This window comes from Artemia franciscana, chromosome 8 (genome assembly GCF_032884065.1).
Source record: "Artemia franciscana chromosome 8, ASM3288406v1, whole genome shotgun sequence".
In the NCBI taxonomy this organism is placed as follows: domain Eukaryota; kingdom Metazoa; phylum Arthropoda; class Branchiopoda; order Anostraca; family Artemiidae; genus Artemia; species Artemia franciscana.
Genome location: NC_088870.1, coordinates 12367046 through 12380625, shown reverse-complemented (window position 1 = coordinate 12380625; position 13580 = coordinate 12367046). Strand labels below are relative to the sequence as shown.

The window sequence follows — 13580 nt, the reverse complement described above, 5'->3', positions numbered from 1 at the left end:
TTTCGTTAGCCAATTGCAGAAATTGCAGAAAAAGGCGGCATGGGAAAGTGGAATTTTATATTGAATTTTCGGATCACAGGACAAACGTGACAATTTACAGAGCTAGTGTAAAGTGACCCCAGAATCTAGGAATTTAAAGTTCATAGAGACGTGTCTGGACTGCCTCATTAAGTTGCACAAGAAAGATAGATCTCTAGCACGTATGTGGGGGACTAATGAACAAACGATGTGAAAAGATAGTCTATAGAGAAAAAGAAAAGCGAAAGCAAACAGACGTTAAGCAAAGAAAATAATTCAAGCGAAGAAAGGAGACATCTCAATCAACTAGAAGGTGACTGTCAGGATGCGACGATGAATATGGCAATTATATATATATATATATATATATATATATATATATATATATATATATATATATATATATATATATATATATATATATATATATATATATATATATATATATATATATATATATATATATATAAGGTGTTACAAAAGTTGTAACACCCAATTCAAAGGGAGCACCACATGAAGGCGCAAATTAATCTGCATTTTTATATCCTGTGCAAATTAATTTTTCAGGTTCGTCGATGTATTTTCAACGTTAACAAATTTGATTGGCATTAACGAGGGAAATGGTATCTTCTCCCCATTGGCTATGAAACATTCCCCGCACCACACACTGTAATGTCTTAATGCTTGGATATAACAGTCACGAAAATGGAAGCAGCATTGTCAAACTTTAAGAGATGAAGAGTTTTGTTATTCTTTACATTCTATTTATCAAATGTTCTATGTTTCACAGATGTTTGACAGTTTCCGGACCGGAAAGAGCCTGGTTCTATGCACTTGGAAAATGTAAAAGACTATTTCTAAGCATAAATTTAGAACACGGCAAAATAGTCAAATTAAGAAGAAAACAGCATTTAACTACCACAGTACTGCTGTCACACGGTGCACGCTCCCACCATTTGAGTTTCTACACTCAGGCATAGATTGGGAGTAAAGAACTGAATTATTACTTCGTACGGCTTGATGTAAAAGTTTCTGCGATATTTTCTCCTAAAAAAGATATATGAGGGAGGAGGCCAAAAAATCTCGAGCCCATTCGCCACCCCCCCCCCCTCCCCTCTAATAGACACCACTGCATCACAGTTTACACACAGCTCTAAAAGAAGCATTCATTTATCTCTCATTGCTTGCTATCTAGTATAATAATTTGACGAAAACCCCCTGAACTCCCCTTTGAGTGCCCCTGACCTCTGTCACAGCAGTGTCGTCAAATCACTGAAATTAAGGGGGAAAACTAGTTTTTCAACATCTATAGGAGAGGACACAAAAACATATTTGGGAAGTTACAGATCAAATATTACTCGAGGGATTACTTGGGGAGTTACTTGAGCAAAGATTATGCTACATTATGCCTATACCATAATCTTTGATCAAAACTACAATTTTAAAATTCGTGATGGTTGTGAGGAAATAAGGGGATTAATCCAAACTAATGCTATAGTTACGCTGATCTCATCAAGGGCGGACTCGTCACTGATAGGCTTCGGACAATTGACAATGCACTTGAGATATTTCTTTTATATTATTTCGAACAATGTGGTATCCAAAAGGAAGACTTATAAATCATACAAGAAGTAGCCAAGCTACAAATGACTCTTCATTGGTACATTAATAGCAGGCTAAGACATATACTGATGTGGCTTCCAGTTTAAAACAAATTTTTACTCAAGACAAATAGGAACTGTAGTATGGAGTGACCCTGCTAAAAAAAAACGGAATTTTGATACAAATGGATACATCGAAAGAATCGGATTTTAAAGCTGATTTTAAATATATGAGTTTAATCAAGTTTAGCCTTACCCATCAAAAAGTTACGAGCCTGAAAAAATTTGCCTTATTTTTGAAAAAAGTGGGAAACACAACCTAGAAGTCATAGAACCTTAATAAAATCGCACCATCATATTCAGTGTTTCAGAGAACCAACTATAGAGGTTTCAAGCTCTTACCTGCAAAAATGTGGAATCGGATGCGTGTTTATTTGTTATTTTTTTTTCCCAGGAGTGATGGTATTGACCCGGTGGTCCTAGAATGTCGCGAGAGGGCTCATTCTAACGGAAATTAAAAGTTCTAGTGTCCTTTTTAAGTGACCAAAAAGCTGGAATTTTGTGGGTTACGTGGGGGGATCTTTCCATGGGGGAAGAGAATTTCCATGAAAGGGGCGCTGGATATTCCAGCATTGTTTAAAAAAACCATGGGAAATTAAATTTAAAAAACAAGTTTTTTTCAACTGAAAGCAAGGAGCAACATTAAAACTTAAAATTATTATGTATACAAAGGGGTTTATCCCCTCCTCAATGCCTCGCTCTTTATGCTATAGTAGGTCTATTTTCAGCAATTTCAAAAGAGCTATTTATTCTAATTAAACGGTCTTTGTGATTCAGGGGTCATTCTTAAAGAATAGGGACAAAAACTAGGCCCCCTCCCCCACCCCTTTTTCTCAAAATCCTCCGATCAAAACTTTGAGAAAGCCATTTAGCCAAAAAAGCCAAAAATTATGTAAGGAGCTGTATCTCCTCAACACCCGCTCTTTACGCTAAAGTTTGACTATTTGTCACAGTTCTACTTTTTAAAATAATAAAAAACTTTAGCGTAAGGAGCGAGGCGGTGAGGAGGGAACAGCCCCTTTCATCATACGGAATAATTTCTGTTCGTTTTAAGTTTTAATATCGCTCCTTACTTTCAGTTTAGAAAAACTTGTTTTGTTTTTTTTAATTCAGTTAGGACGCCATAGAGTTCTCACAGTCCACACAGATGGGAATTTTATTTTTTTCTGATGAGTATCTCGCTTTTAATTTTCTACTTAAATATATTTATAGAAAGTTGTGTGAATTAAGAAATAAATGTTGTATTTGAAGATTGTGGAAATTGTTTTTCCTTTTTCGAGCGGATTTATCATAGGTATGAAATGGAACACAGTTTTTACTCCATGGAAGTGGTTTCGTTACTTTGATAAAAGTTGTACACTGAATTTAAATATCCAAGTATAATCTATGGATTATAAGCCTACAAGATTTGGGTAATAATTCTGCAAGATCTGTTTTCTCGCCAAACTTTTGGACCTCTGGTCCAAGAAAATCTAGGGACATTTTTTTATTTAATGTCATATGTAAATTCACACATAGGCCTATAATAAATGTTTCATGGCATCCTTAGTTTTTTGTAAAGATGGGTACTCATGTATTATATGGTGCACACTAGAGAAGTAAAATTAGGTAAAGTTAGGTTAAAGTTAGGTTACTTTCAGTTAAGAAAACTTGTTTTTTTATATAATTTTTAATAGAATTCAGAGGTTAATTCAGAGCCTCGGGTTAGACACGTTCCCAACAGGGCCTCTTGTCTCTCTACTTTTTTTTCTGATACACATCCGAACTAAGTTCTTCAGTACTTGTCTGTCGTGGATAATCCACTCCGAACCTCGGCGATTAGTCAGATCCGATAATCCAGAACAGAGAGATGCCATGTTTACCGTGGCATCAATGTAGGAAACAGGGGGAGGTGTACTTTTCAAAATCTAAGGGGCATATTTAGTATTTTCATTTTTTAATGAAAACACAAAAGAAACCATTTTCAATGAAAATACCCCCAACATATGCATTTATCAAAATCTCGTTAAGGAATAAATAAATCTAGGGGCGGTTAAATGCCCCCTCCCCCATTAATGTTGTGAATGCTTATAGTTTTTGCTATAATAATTTCCTTTGAATTTTTAGTTAATTTCGAAGAAAATTTTAAATTAGTTTTTAACTTAAATAACTAGCCAAAGTGCCTGTCTGGCGAAGGATTTATTTTTCAAGATTTGAACATATGTGTAAAATCATCCCCATTTAATGAAGCATAGCGACTCAGCGTAAACTTTATATTGAGATTGCTAGCTGAAATAACATTTGAATTGTGATATCTCACCTCAATTTCTATTGAAATAGGTTGATACTAGATGGTTTGTTGGGCAGACTTAAATAGAAAGAAGGAAAGTTTGCTTTTGATTTTTTCTTTTCTTTTAGAGCTTGCATTAAAACGTGTATACAAGAAGCTTTGCCAGTCCACTTTCTCCTGGTTTCAAATTGTTTCTCTAATACAGTGGCTTGAATCGGGGATGGGGTCCTTCTAGAGTTTTGGTCCTACTCCCCCTATATTTTGAAAAATACCTTTTTTGGCATCTTCATTTCAAAAAATCCGAATTTGCGTCATCCTTCCCCTGATTCTTAAAGAAAACATACACACCCCTAAAGTTTCGTGTATTAACACCGCTGTTACGACAGTAAAGTTCAATTCAATGATTTAGCTGTCTATCTAAAAAGCGCACCGACAACCCAAAGTTTGCAATGATTCAAATACATGTATACCTTAGATCAAGGGAGAGAAAATTTTTGCCTACCCATCATCCTAAACCTCCCTAATTACGTCAATGCATATACTGTAACTATTTAAATAAAAAATTGCCTCAAACATTAAACCATTGCTTCTTATGCGTGTGTATAAGAAGTTAAAGAGTCATTTTACCTTTGCCAAATAATCATTATAATTGAACAGCTAACTTTACAGATACAATGCGTTTCAAATTTCCGGTCTTGCTTCAAATGTATTGGATTACAATTCTACACCCCGGATATAGGGGAAATGGTCTTCGAGACTTCCTTTCTATAACAATTAAACAAGGGTGAAGAAATTTGCGGGGGATTTAAAAGGACCTCAAATGATAATGATCTTGTACTTATTGATTTTTTAACATCTGATGTTTGCTGAAGGGCGGTTTTATATTGTTATTTTATTTATTTATTAGTTTGGGAGAGACGTATTATAAAGAAAGTTCTAATCAATTGAAAGTTTTTCTGAAAGATACTTGGACAGACAAAACCCAAGAGGGAGGGTAAAGGGCTGGCCCCCAGCTTATATCCTAAATTTTCAAATTTCTGGGCTTTTGATTTAAATCATAAAAAAGTATTACCCCTCCCCCGAAGAAAATTCAGATGTAGTTGCACGTGCTTGGATATCAAAATTAAATGATTTTTTGTATAGGTACGAGAGCGGACGCAAAAGCTACGCGGAGAGGTTTTCAGTGTTTCAATACAGTTTATAAGATCGTTTCTTTTTTCTTTATGCTGTTGAATGGTTGTACATATCACGCTGATCTTTCCTATAATTATTCGACTTCTCGCTAAAACAGTTCTTTTTCAATTTTCTCTTACGCCTTTTTCAGAAATCACAGAATGGTCCCGACCAGGTGCCCCTTCCCCTTCCGATTAGATCCTAGAATAAAGAAAATTGGTATTTAAGATATTTAAAGCTACAGGTAATTCCAGCTTCAATATACAGGAGGAACATCAATCTTAGGCACGTCTGTTCCCCACCACCAAATATCCAAGATATACCTATGCATGACTGCATACATAATTAATCAGACAATAACTGAAGGGTTGAGAATACAAGTACACTCCCCAGTGACGTGCATGAACGTAGAAACAAAGTGTTAAAAAACTTAGTCCAAAACAATTCTACATTCATATACGACTTAAGTTTTAGTCTGTCAAACACATTTGTCAAATTTATTTTTCACTCATTTGTCAAATCGTCAAACGTCAAATTCATTTCACATTAATCCGGGTTGAACTGGGTTTTGGAGAGTTTTGGAAAATTACTTTTTTTCTACTTTTATAGAAACTTACAGTTCAGATCATACAAGAGATTAAGACGGGCTATAATTCTCTCAAACTAAAAATAAATACCGGAATTTTCCAATTTTTTTATTATTGGCATTATTATTGGAATAATAATTTTCCAACAACAAAATTACTTAAGTAAAAGTTTCTTTGGTACTTGTATGATAAATCTCCTACCGCTCAAGTTGTTCTTTCATTGACGCATTATGGAACCAGTTTCTTTCGTCAGTTTCTTTCAGCTTAGCGTGAGACAAGACAAAGAGAAGTGTCAGAATAGATGAAAAATATATAATTTGGGCTATATATTTGCACATTAGGGGGTGGGGTAAAATATTTGGACATTGTGAAGTTCAAAAACAATTCTTACTATATAATATGCAATATAATTGTACCTAACACATTAGGCATACAGTTCCGCTACACTTTTACCCCCTCCCCCTAATATGCAAAAATATAGCCCAAATTTGTATTGTATTTTTATCTTACTTTGGTATATTTCATTAGGATTGAGCGTCAGAGAAACATATTAGAAGAATATTAGGTAGGGTATTAGGAATTAAAGGTTACTAAGGTAAGGTAAAGGTAAAGGATACGGCATTAGACTTTACAGTCCCTACCGGCGGTGCCGATCTCCGTTTCTTGGCCCTTCAGCCAGGAAGTGCAATGGGGGGTTGGGGGCCAGCCATCCTGTGCTTTCACACACCCTTCCTGTTTACCTTCCCCAGATTTTTCCAGGTACCCATTTAGAGCTGGGTCGACTCTGGCTAAGCTTACAGAGTCACGCCACTGACCCCCGTCCCAACTGAAGAATTGGGTACACCGGGATTCGAACCCGTGTCCTCTCAGACAAAGGATCCCGAATCCAGCGCACCAACCAACTCGGCTAGGACGGGGTAACCTGGCTACCATAGTAACCTTTCTTTTATTCTTTCTTTATATATTTATTTTTCAACAGTTTAAAAAGTTTTCTATTGGGAGTTTACAAATCTTTCCGCAGTATAAGAAGTTTTTTTTTTTTTCGGGTTCACATTTCTTCAAGAACATTTCTTGGGTACTTTGTTTTTCAAAAACAAATAAAAAAAAAACTTAAGACTGCAACGCGAAACTACCGACTTCGGATTGCTCTTACTGCATTTTGAATTTAGCATACAAAACTACATACAAAAAAAAATCTTGTAGGCTTGATTTTCGAAATTTAAATTCAGTGTAGGCTACAACTTTTATCAAAGTAACGAAACCACTTCCATGGAGTAAAAACTGTATTCCATTTCATTACTTTAATAAATCCCCTCGAAAAAGGAAAAACAATTTCCACAATCTTCAAATACAACATTTATTTCTTAATTCACACAACTTTCTATAAATATATTTAAGCAGAAAATTAAAAGGGAGATACTCATCAGAAACAAATATAATTCCCATCTGTCTGGACTGTGAGAATTCTATGGCGTCCTAACTGAACTTGTTTAAAGTATGATGTTACAACTGTCTTATTAATGGTTTTGCTTTTAGTTTGAACGTTTTTTATCGTAAATTGAATCTATCTTTATTCTAGTTTTACTGGAGACTGCTACTGTAAATCTAACTAAAATATATTGAATTAGCAATATTAAAAAATCAAATTAATTATTTTAAAAAAATTACTCAAAGAAGTGATAAAATTAAAAGTATTACAAAATATAACCAAATATTAAAAAAACAAGAAACCAAAATACTGAATTAGTTTTCTTCTATGATTCGCTATTTTCCAATATTTTGGCAGGAGTGTTGGAAATACAAACTGGGCAATAATAAGTGTCATAATAATGTCATAATGGTCTTGGCACCTTAAAATATTTGCTGGCTCATGCCTGGTTATCAAAACATTGTTACAAAATTAAAAAACTAAATAAAAAAAATCACATATAGGAATAATATGGGGTGAATTCTGCCCTATTATGTGTCTGAACTGCCTCTCCAGCATTTTTTTTCTGCATAAACACGCTCAAATAGACAAATTCAGATATTGTATCTAAAAGCAAGCGTTTATAAGAGAAAAAAAATCTGCTTAATCTAATTCTTATTTATCAGAGGGAAAATAATTCCCATACATCTGCACTGTGAGAATTCTTTTGTATAGCCTCACCTTTTCAGATATTTTCACGGGACGGTCTGAAAAGCAAATGCCTCGGCAAAATGACTCGATTCTTCTAGCAGTTGCAGCATCGTTAAGCAATTGTATGTGTTCACCATGCACTGAATGGAATCTCAACGGGTTTAAATTTTGGTTTAACGAATTCCTTGGCGCTAAAACGTAATACATATTATTAGCCAAGCTTGAAAGAATAAAAATTATTCGACATTTAGTATACCCAGGGAGGGGGCTCCACGTTTTCAAGTATGCCCCCTCCCCTAAAATGGTAGTTTTATTTCACTCCTCCGAGACTATTTGATGTGTACCAGCATTTAAACATTGTAGATAAATTTAGCATACGTTTGTGAAGTTCATTCCTAAACATATTTACCATATTTTGTATTTCTGTTTTATGTAAAAAAGGTTGTTCATTTTATAGAAGTCAAAATTTATTTGAGGATCAAAAGAAGAAATAACAAAGTTCTCCCCCCTTCCCAATCTGGAATCGAAGGACCATGGTGGAAATAAGAGAAAAATCGTCATTTAAATTAGCACTTTTTTGAGTCCTTGTTACCATCTTCTCTTAGAGTTGCCTGACTTTCAGCTGGAGATATCCCCCCCCTAGGACTAAGCCTGTGTATGAATTGTGAACACACTGGTGCTTGTGCATTATAGCGACCACGCTTTGTTCTTGATCTGTAATAAAACCGATTTTCTGTGTACTCGGTAATAATCAGCTTAGTCCGAGTGACATAAACTACTATGCAGGTATATTTTAATTAAATATTTAATATATAGAGCCGGTTAGATATTTAATATAATGCATTCTGGGCGACCCGCTTTCTATATTTCTCAGTGTACTTTCTCAAATTTTGTTACTAAAGCATTAAATTTTCATTATATTTTGGTATATTTGATTATGATTAACCTAACTTCACTTCTTGAGTGTCGTTAATAAGTGTGCCAACACACTTATTAAGAAATCTCAACTTTTCTCAAAATTTTGAGAGTGACCTGGGTTTCAAAGCCCATGCGTAACTGCGTGGGGTCCGACGTGATAAAATTCAAAAGGTTTAAGTACAGTATATCAAAAACTGATGTAGCCTATATTTCTTTAAGTGCCTTCTCATGTACAGAAGTAGAGGAGTGACCAAAATAAAAGATGTCTACTTGAGCTAACCAGAAGAAAAACATACCGTATAGACATTTTGCCTGCATAGTCAACAAATTGTCGTCAGACCAAATGAAGACAAAAATCCGAAAGTAAAACAAGAAAAAACTAGAAACAATATGGTCTTCAAAGCAGTAACAACAAATCAAAAATATAAACCGAGGATGAAAATCACGTAGTGATTTCTGCCTAATCAGATAATAATCCAACTAAAGCTTAAAATTCAATTTACAATAGAACAACTTCAGCCCAATCCAAAATTAACCTAATAAATCAATAGTTCTTCATTGAATTACACTGACCTGACCATACACTTGCCAAAACCCAAAATATTTCTCTCACCGATCTTGGGTCCACCTAAATTTGACACAACATTAGAAAATAACAAGAAAAAAAACGAACATTATAAAACACTGACACTCGCTGTTATCGCAAGCATATTTAACTTGTTTATTCTAGCTATATCTGAGCTTTGTCTTTTCTATAATTCATCTGTTTGCTTCGATGTGATTTTAAACTGTATGAGTTTTTTCGCTAAAAGCTGTAAAACTTTCTACGATGTAGGTATATTTCAATTAAGTATTTAATATTTAGAGGTGGTTAGGGGTTAGGTTAAGTAGGGTATTTAATATAATGCGTTCTGCGCGGGCTGTTTTCCATAATTCTTTGTCGTAGTTTCCATAGCTTTGTTTCTAATGTTTTATATTATCATCATGTTTTGGTATATTTCATTCGGATTAACCTAACTTCACTTATTGAACGTGTTCCGTTTAACAGAAAAGTACCCATAGTTTTAGCATACTAAGACTACTACTAAATAATACATTATATCACCCTTCAACTTAAATGAGCACCATCCTATTTTGAATCGCTCGTTAAGCCAGCGAAAAACTCTAACAATTCCCTTGAAAAGAGGGTCGAATCCCCTTCATTTCCCTTCTGCTGAGCATCGTTTTGGGAACAATTCATGAGTGCTTTTATTAGAAATGAGTTCCAATGATTTAGAACCATAAAAATGCAAATGACGGCCTTTGTTGAACCATCGACCCATTAGCTGCAATTCAATCTCAAGACGTCCTTTTTCGCTGAGAACTGAATCGTTTCCCCCTAAATACTGATGCAGAGCAAATGAAGTATTAGAAAAAAGACCACCTAAACTCAATTAGCCTAAAAATGTTAAATATTTTAGACGCAACAAAAAAAATACATTCACTAGTCCTAAGATATAAATAAAATAAAATGATGCTAAAAGTACAACTTTACGCTACTAAAAACATACGACATTTAAGGGGGAAAATGAAATGGGGAAAAGTGCAGGGACTCTTACTCCCTCCCCACAAGATAATTTTAGATGAGATTTTTCGATTATACTTGATAGTGAAAGGCTTGTACTCAACTTTGACGACAAAAAAAAAATAAAATCGCAGTCCTTCTAGCAGACGAAATCCCTCGCCAAAAACGGGAATTTGTGTCCTAAATCAAGCTGATGGAGCATAAAGAATTATTTAAGCACCCACAACAATCCACAATGCTGATATCTTATCCTAACTAAAATTTTCGTCGAATAAAAAGCGGAAGAGGGATGTTTTAGGTCTAAATTCCCTCCCCCGTCAAAAAAAATTCCACCGACACCTTTGACTACGATAGGCTTACAGGCCAATGTGGAAGGAGAATTTTGCAAGTTCCAGTCCCTTTCCAGAAATTTTAGCAGATATACCCCCTCCCCCCTGAGCAAGAAGATATATCTCAAATCAAGCAAGAGCACACAATAATTTGAACACCGAAGTTAACTCACACGGGTAATAGCCTATTTACGCTGATAACAAAAACTTTGCCGTAGTAAGGAAAAGGGGAAAAACAGTGTATGAAATAAATGGGATAACAAAATAATCAAACCTAATCCTATTCTTCGTTTAAACTTCTTAAGAACCTTCATAGTTTTACTCGTTTTCTTAACTTCTTTTGGTTGCTCATAAATCTCATTTCCATTTACAAGAAATCCGTCTTTGCATGTTGCCGACCAAGCCCGGCCCGCGTTTACAGGGAGCTGTGAAGTACCATAACTGCACTGATTTCTATTCTGCACCATTGTGCCACTTTCCACAATCATGATATTACTACACAGTCACCTTACCCGATGAATGTCGGATATGAACTGAAAGGCAGATGTTTATTCCAACTGGAAACCTCTTCACCTGCCGCGGTCCACGCGCCTACGTCCGGAAAGACGCCTGTGATTGGCTGATATCCACGCGACAGCTGCATAACTTTATGCCAAAGTCATTGATATTATGAGGGTATGGTTAATAGTTATAAAATGCCAAAAAGTAGCAGCGTGTTTTACGCAAAATTTGACCACTGGATTTTACACCTGAATTACGCTGAGGTGACAGGACCGTCATTTAATTTTCGTTTCTTTTTTCTTGAAAGAACAATGAATAAAATCTTAAAGCTGTTTTCCATTAGCACGTGGGTATACACATCAGAATCCTTTAGGGAGGAAGAGGGGAGTGACGTTTGTTTACTTAATAAATATGTTTTAAGACCAAAACAGTTTAATTTTTGTCTCTTTTAATATGACTTCACCAACCTTGGCGGATTTTTTTTAACTCACTTCGTCTATGAAATGACGTGATGATGCGAAGATCGGTCGAACTCTACCCTACTATGAACCCACAGGAACCCTTTCAATTCTTTAATTGGGGTGAGAAGCATTTCAGAGTTATTCAGACCCCAAAACACTGATTGTCCCTATCTCACCCATGTGCTACCATGCAATAATCCAATCCAGGGGGTTATTCACTTTCCATCATATGGTGTACATCACGGAGCGCCGAGTGTACCATAAAGTTTCACCTTTCATGGCACAGTCCCCGAGATGCTTGGCACAGGTTCATTACAATTGGTATCACTTTCGTAGAGCTCGGTAAGCACCACATTGTGTTCATGATTCTAAAAGTAGACAAACCCTCGCGAAAAACGCTCTTTATGAAAAACCTTGTGAGGAAAAAAATAGACATGTAGGTGAAATTCAGTTTTCAGCTTTGAGAAATACAGTTTTCGTCTTATCCAAGGTTAAACTCCCTATGTCCTTTCGCTCCATTTTATTATGTCGAAGTGAATAATAACGTATCTAACAAAAATTAAGCTTTTTATATGGGGCTCATGAACGTGCCCATCCACGTTCAGGTGTGACTGAAATGCCAGGAAGAATCTGCCCATCCGCGTTCTGCCATTTAAAAGTCAATCTTTCTGAAAAAATGTGGCAAGAAAATGAGCTTTGGTCCAATGCTTTCACATACGCAAAACTTTCATCCTTTAGTATGGGGCTGGTGACCCTTTACGCAGGGTTAAAACTGCTTCTAGTCTATACCAAACAGAATAATTATGGATTCTAAAGAAAAATTTAAGCTTTTTACGTAAGGACTCAAGAGCTTTCGATGTAACTTAGACCTCTGAGTCCGTATCTTCTGCCACCCAATTTACGATTGTGCTTTACCAAGGTTTCAATTTACGTCGAAGTTTCACTTCATTTTTCTAAGTTTCTCCCCAAATGTGACCAATAATACAGACAGGATAAATATTTGTTTTGGGCTTACAGAAATGGAGAAAAAAAGTAAGGTCGTTGACGAGTGATGCTTTTCCCTCTCATGAAAGATGCCGAACGTTGCATAACGACAAAGTCTTTTTTATTGGGCTTTCTATTACTCCTTTTTGTATTCAGGGTTTATTTTTGATAAGTATTCCATTTGAACTGTCATCGTTCAGCTCTGAGTCAAAGTTGAGTTGCCCAACTTCCTCAATTTGGCCATTTGTCAAAAATAATATGACGCAATGATCAAATGAAAAATGGGTGCATTAAATTAAAGATGGTCAGACTAAGTCTTAAAACAATAAATTTAATCGCCAAAATCATAAGCTGAAAAATAGGATTAGACAAGGATCAACAAAGTCTATACGTAGAATTGTAGAGGGGGGATTTTGCCATAAATAGCAAATCGTGCGACTGTTATACAAAATATTGATGAAAATGATTAAGTTTTTGGGCTTGGGAGGAGGATTACAAAAGTCCGTAGTAATTTATTTCGAAGGGTCTACATTTCCAGAGGTGGAAGGGGGAGAAGGGGGGGGGGTATGTATGAAAAAAAAATTGGCAAATTATATGTAAATATATATACACACAAAAAATCAGATAATCTCAAACATCTTAATAGTTCGGGGAGGGGCAGGCTCATATACATTCGCTATACATTCGTACCTACTGATCTTCAATTCCTATCACCTGGGTATATTCCTCAAAGAGACCGTGCACGGGTGAGAATGAATATTGAAATATTTCGACTACTTACTCCGAAAACGTTTTAACTGTGTTTAAAATAGAAGTAAAATAGGTTTCGAATATTTTTTTTTTATATAACAAGTTTCCAAATCCAAATACTTTGCAGTTAAACTAGTGGATTTATTTTGTTTATAGAGGTTACTTTATAAAAAAAAAAAAAAAAAAAAACAACAAGAACACAGTAATAAAATAAATGTGAATACTGCTAAATAACTTAAACCGTTT

General features: G+C 35.2%; 1 protein-coding gene across 4 annotated transcripts in view; it reads right to left on the bottom strand.

Annotated features, from left to right (window-relative positions):
• LOC136029991 (protein neuralized-like) overlaps positions 1-13580 on the bottom strand; it is a gene marked incomplete at its 3' end in the record, with an annotated part of 86664 nt that overhangs the window by 25485 nt on the left and 47599 nt on the right. For 3 of the 4 annotated variants that reach the window (XM_065708578.1, XM_065708580.1, XM_065708579.1), the window contains 1 exon segment: positions 7858-8018. In XM_065708578.1, the coding sequence (XP_065564650.1) occupies positions 7858-8018 (161 nt within the window). 4 annotated transcript variants of the gene reach the window in all.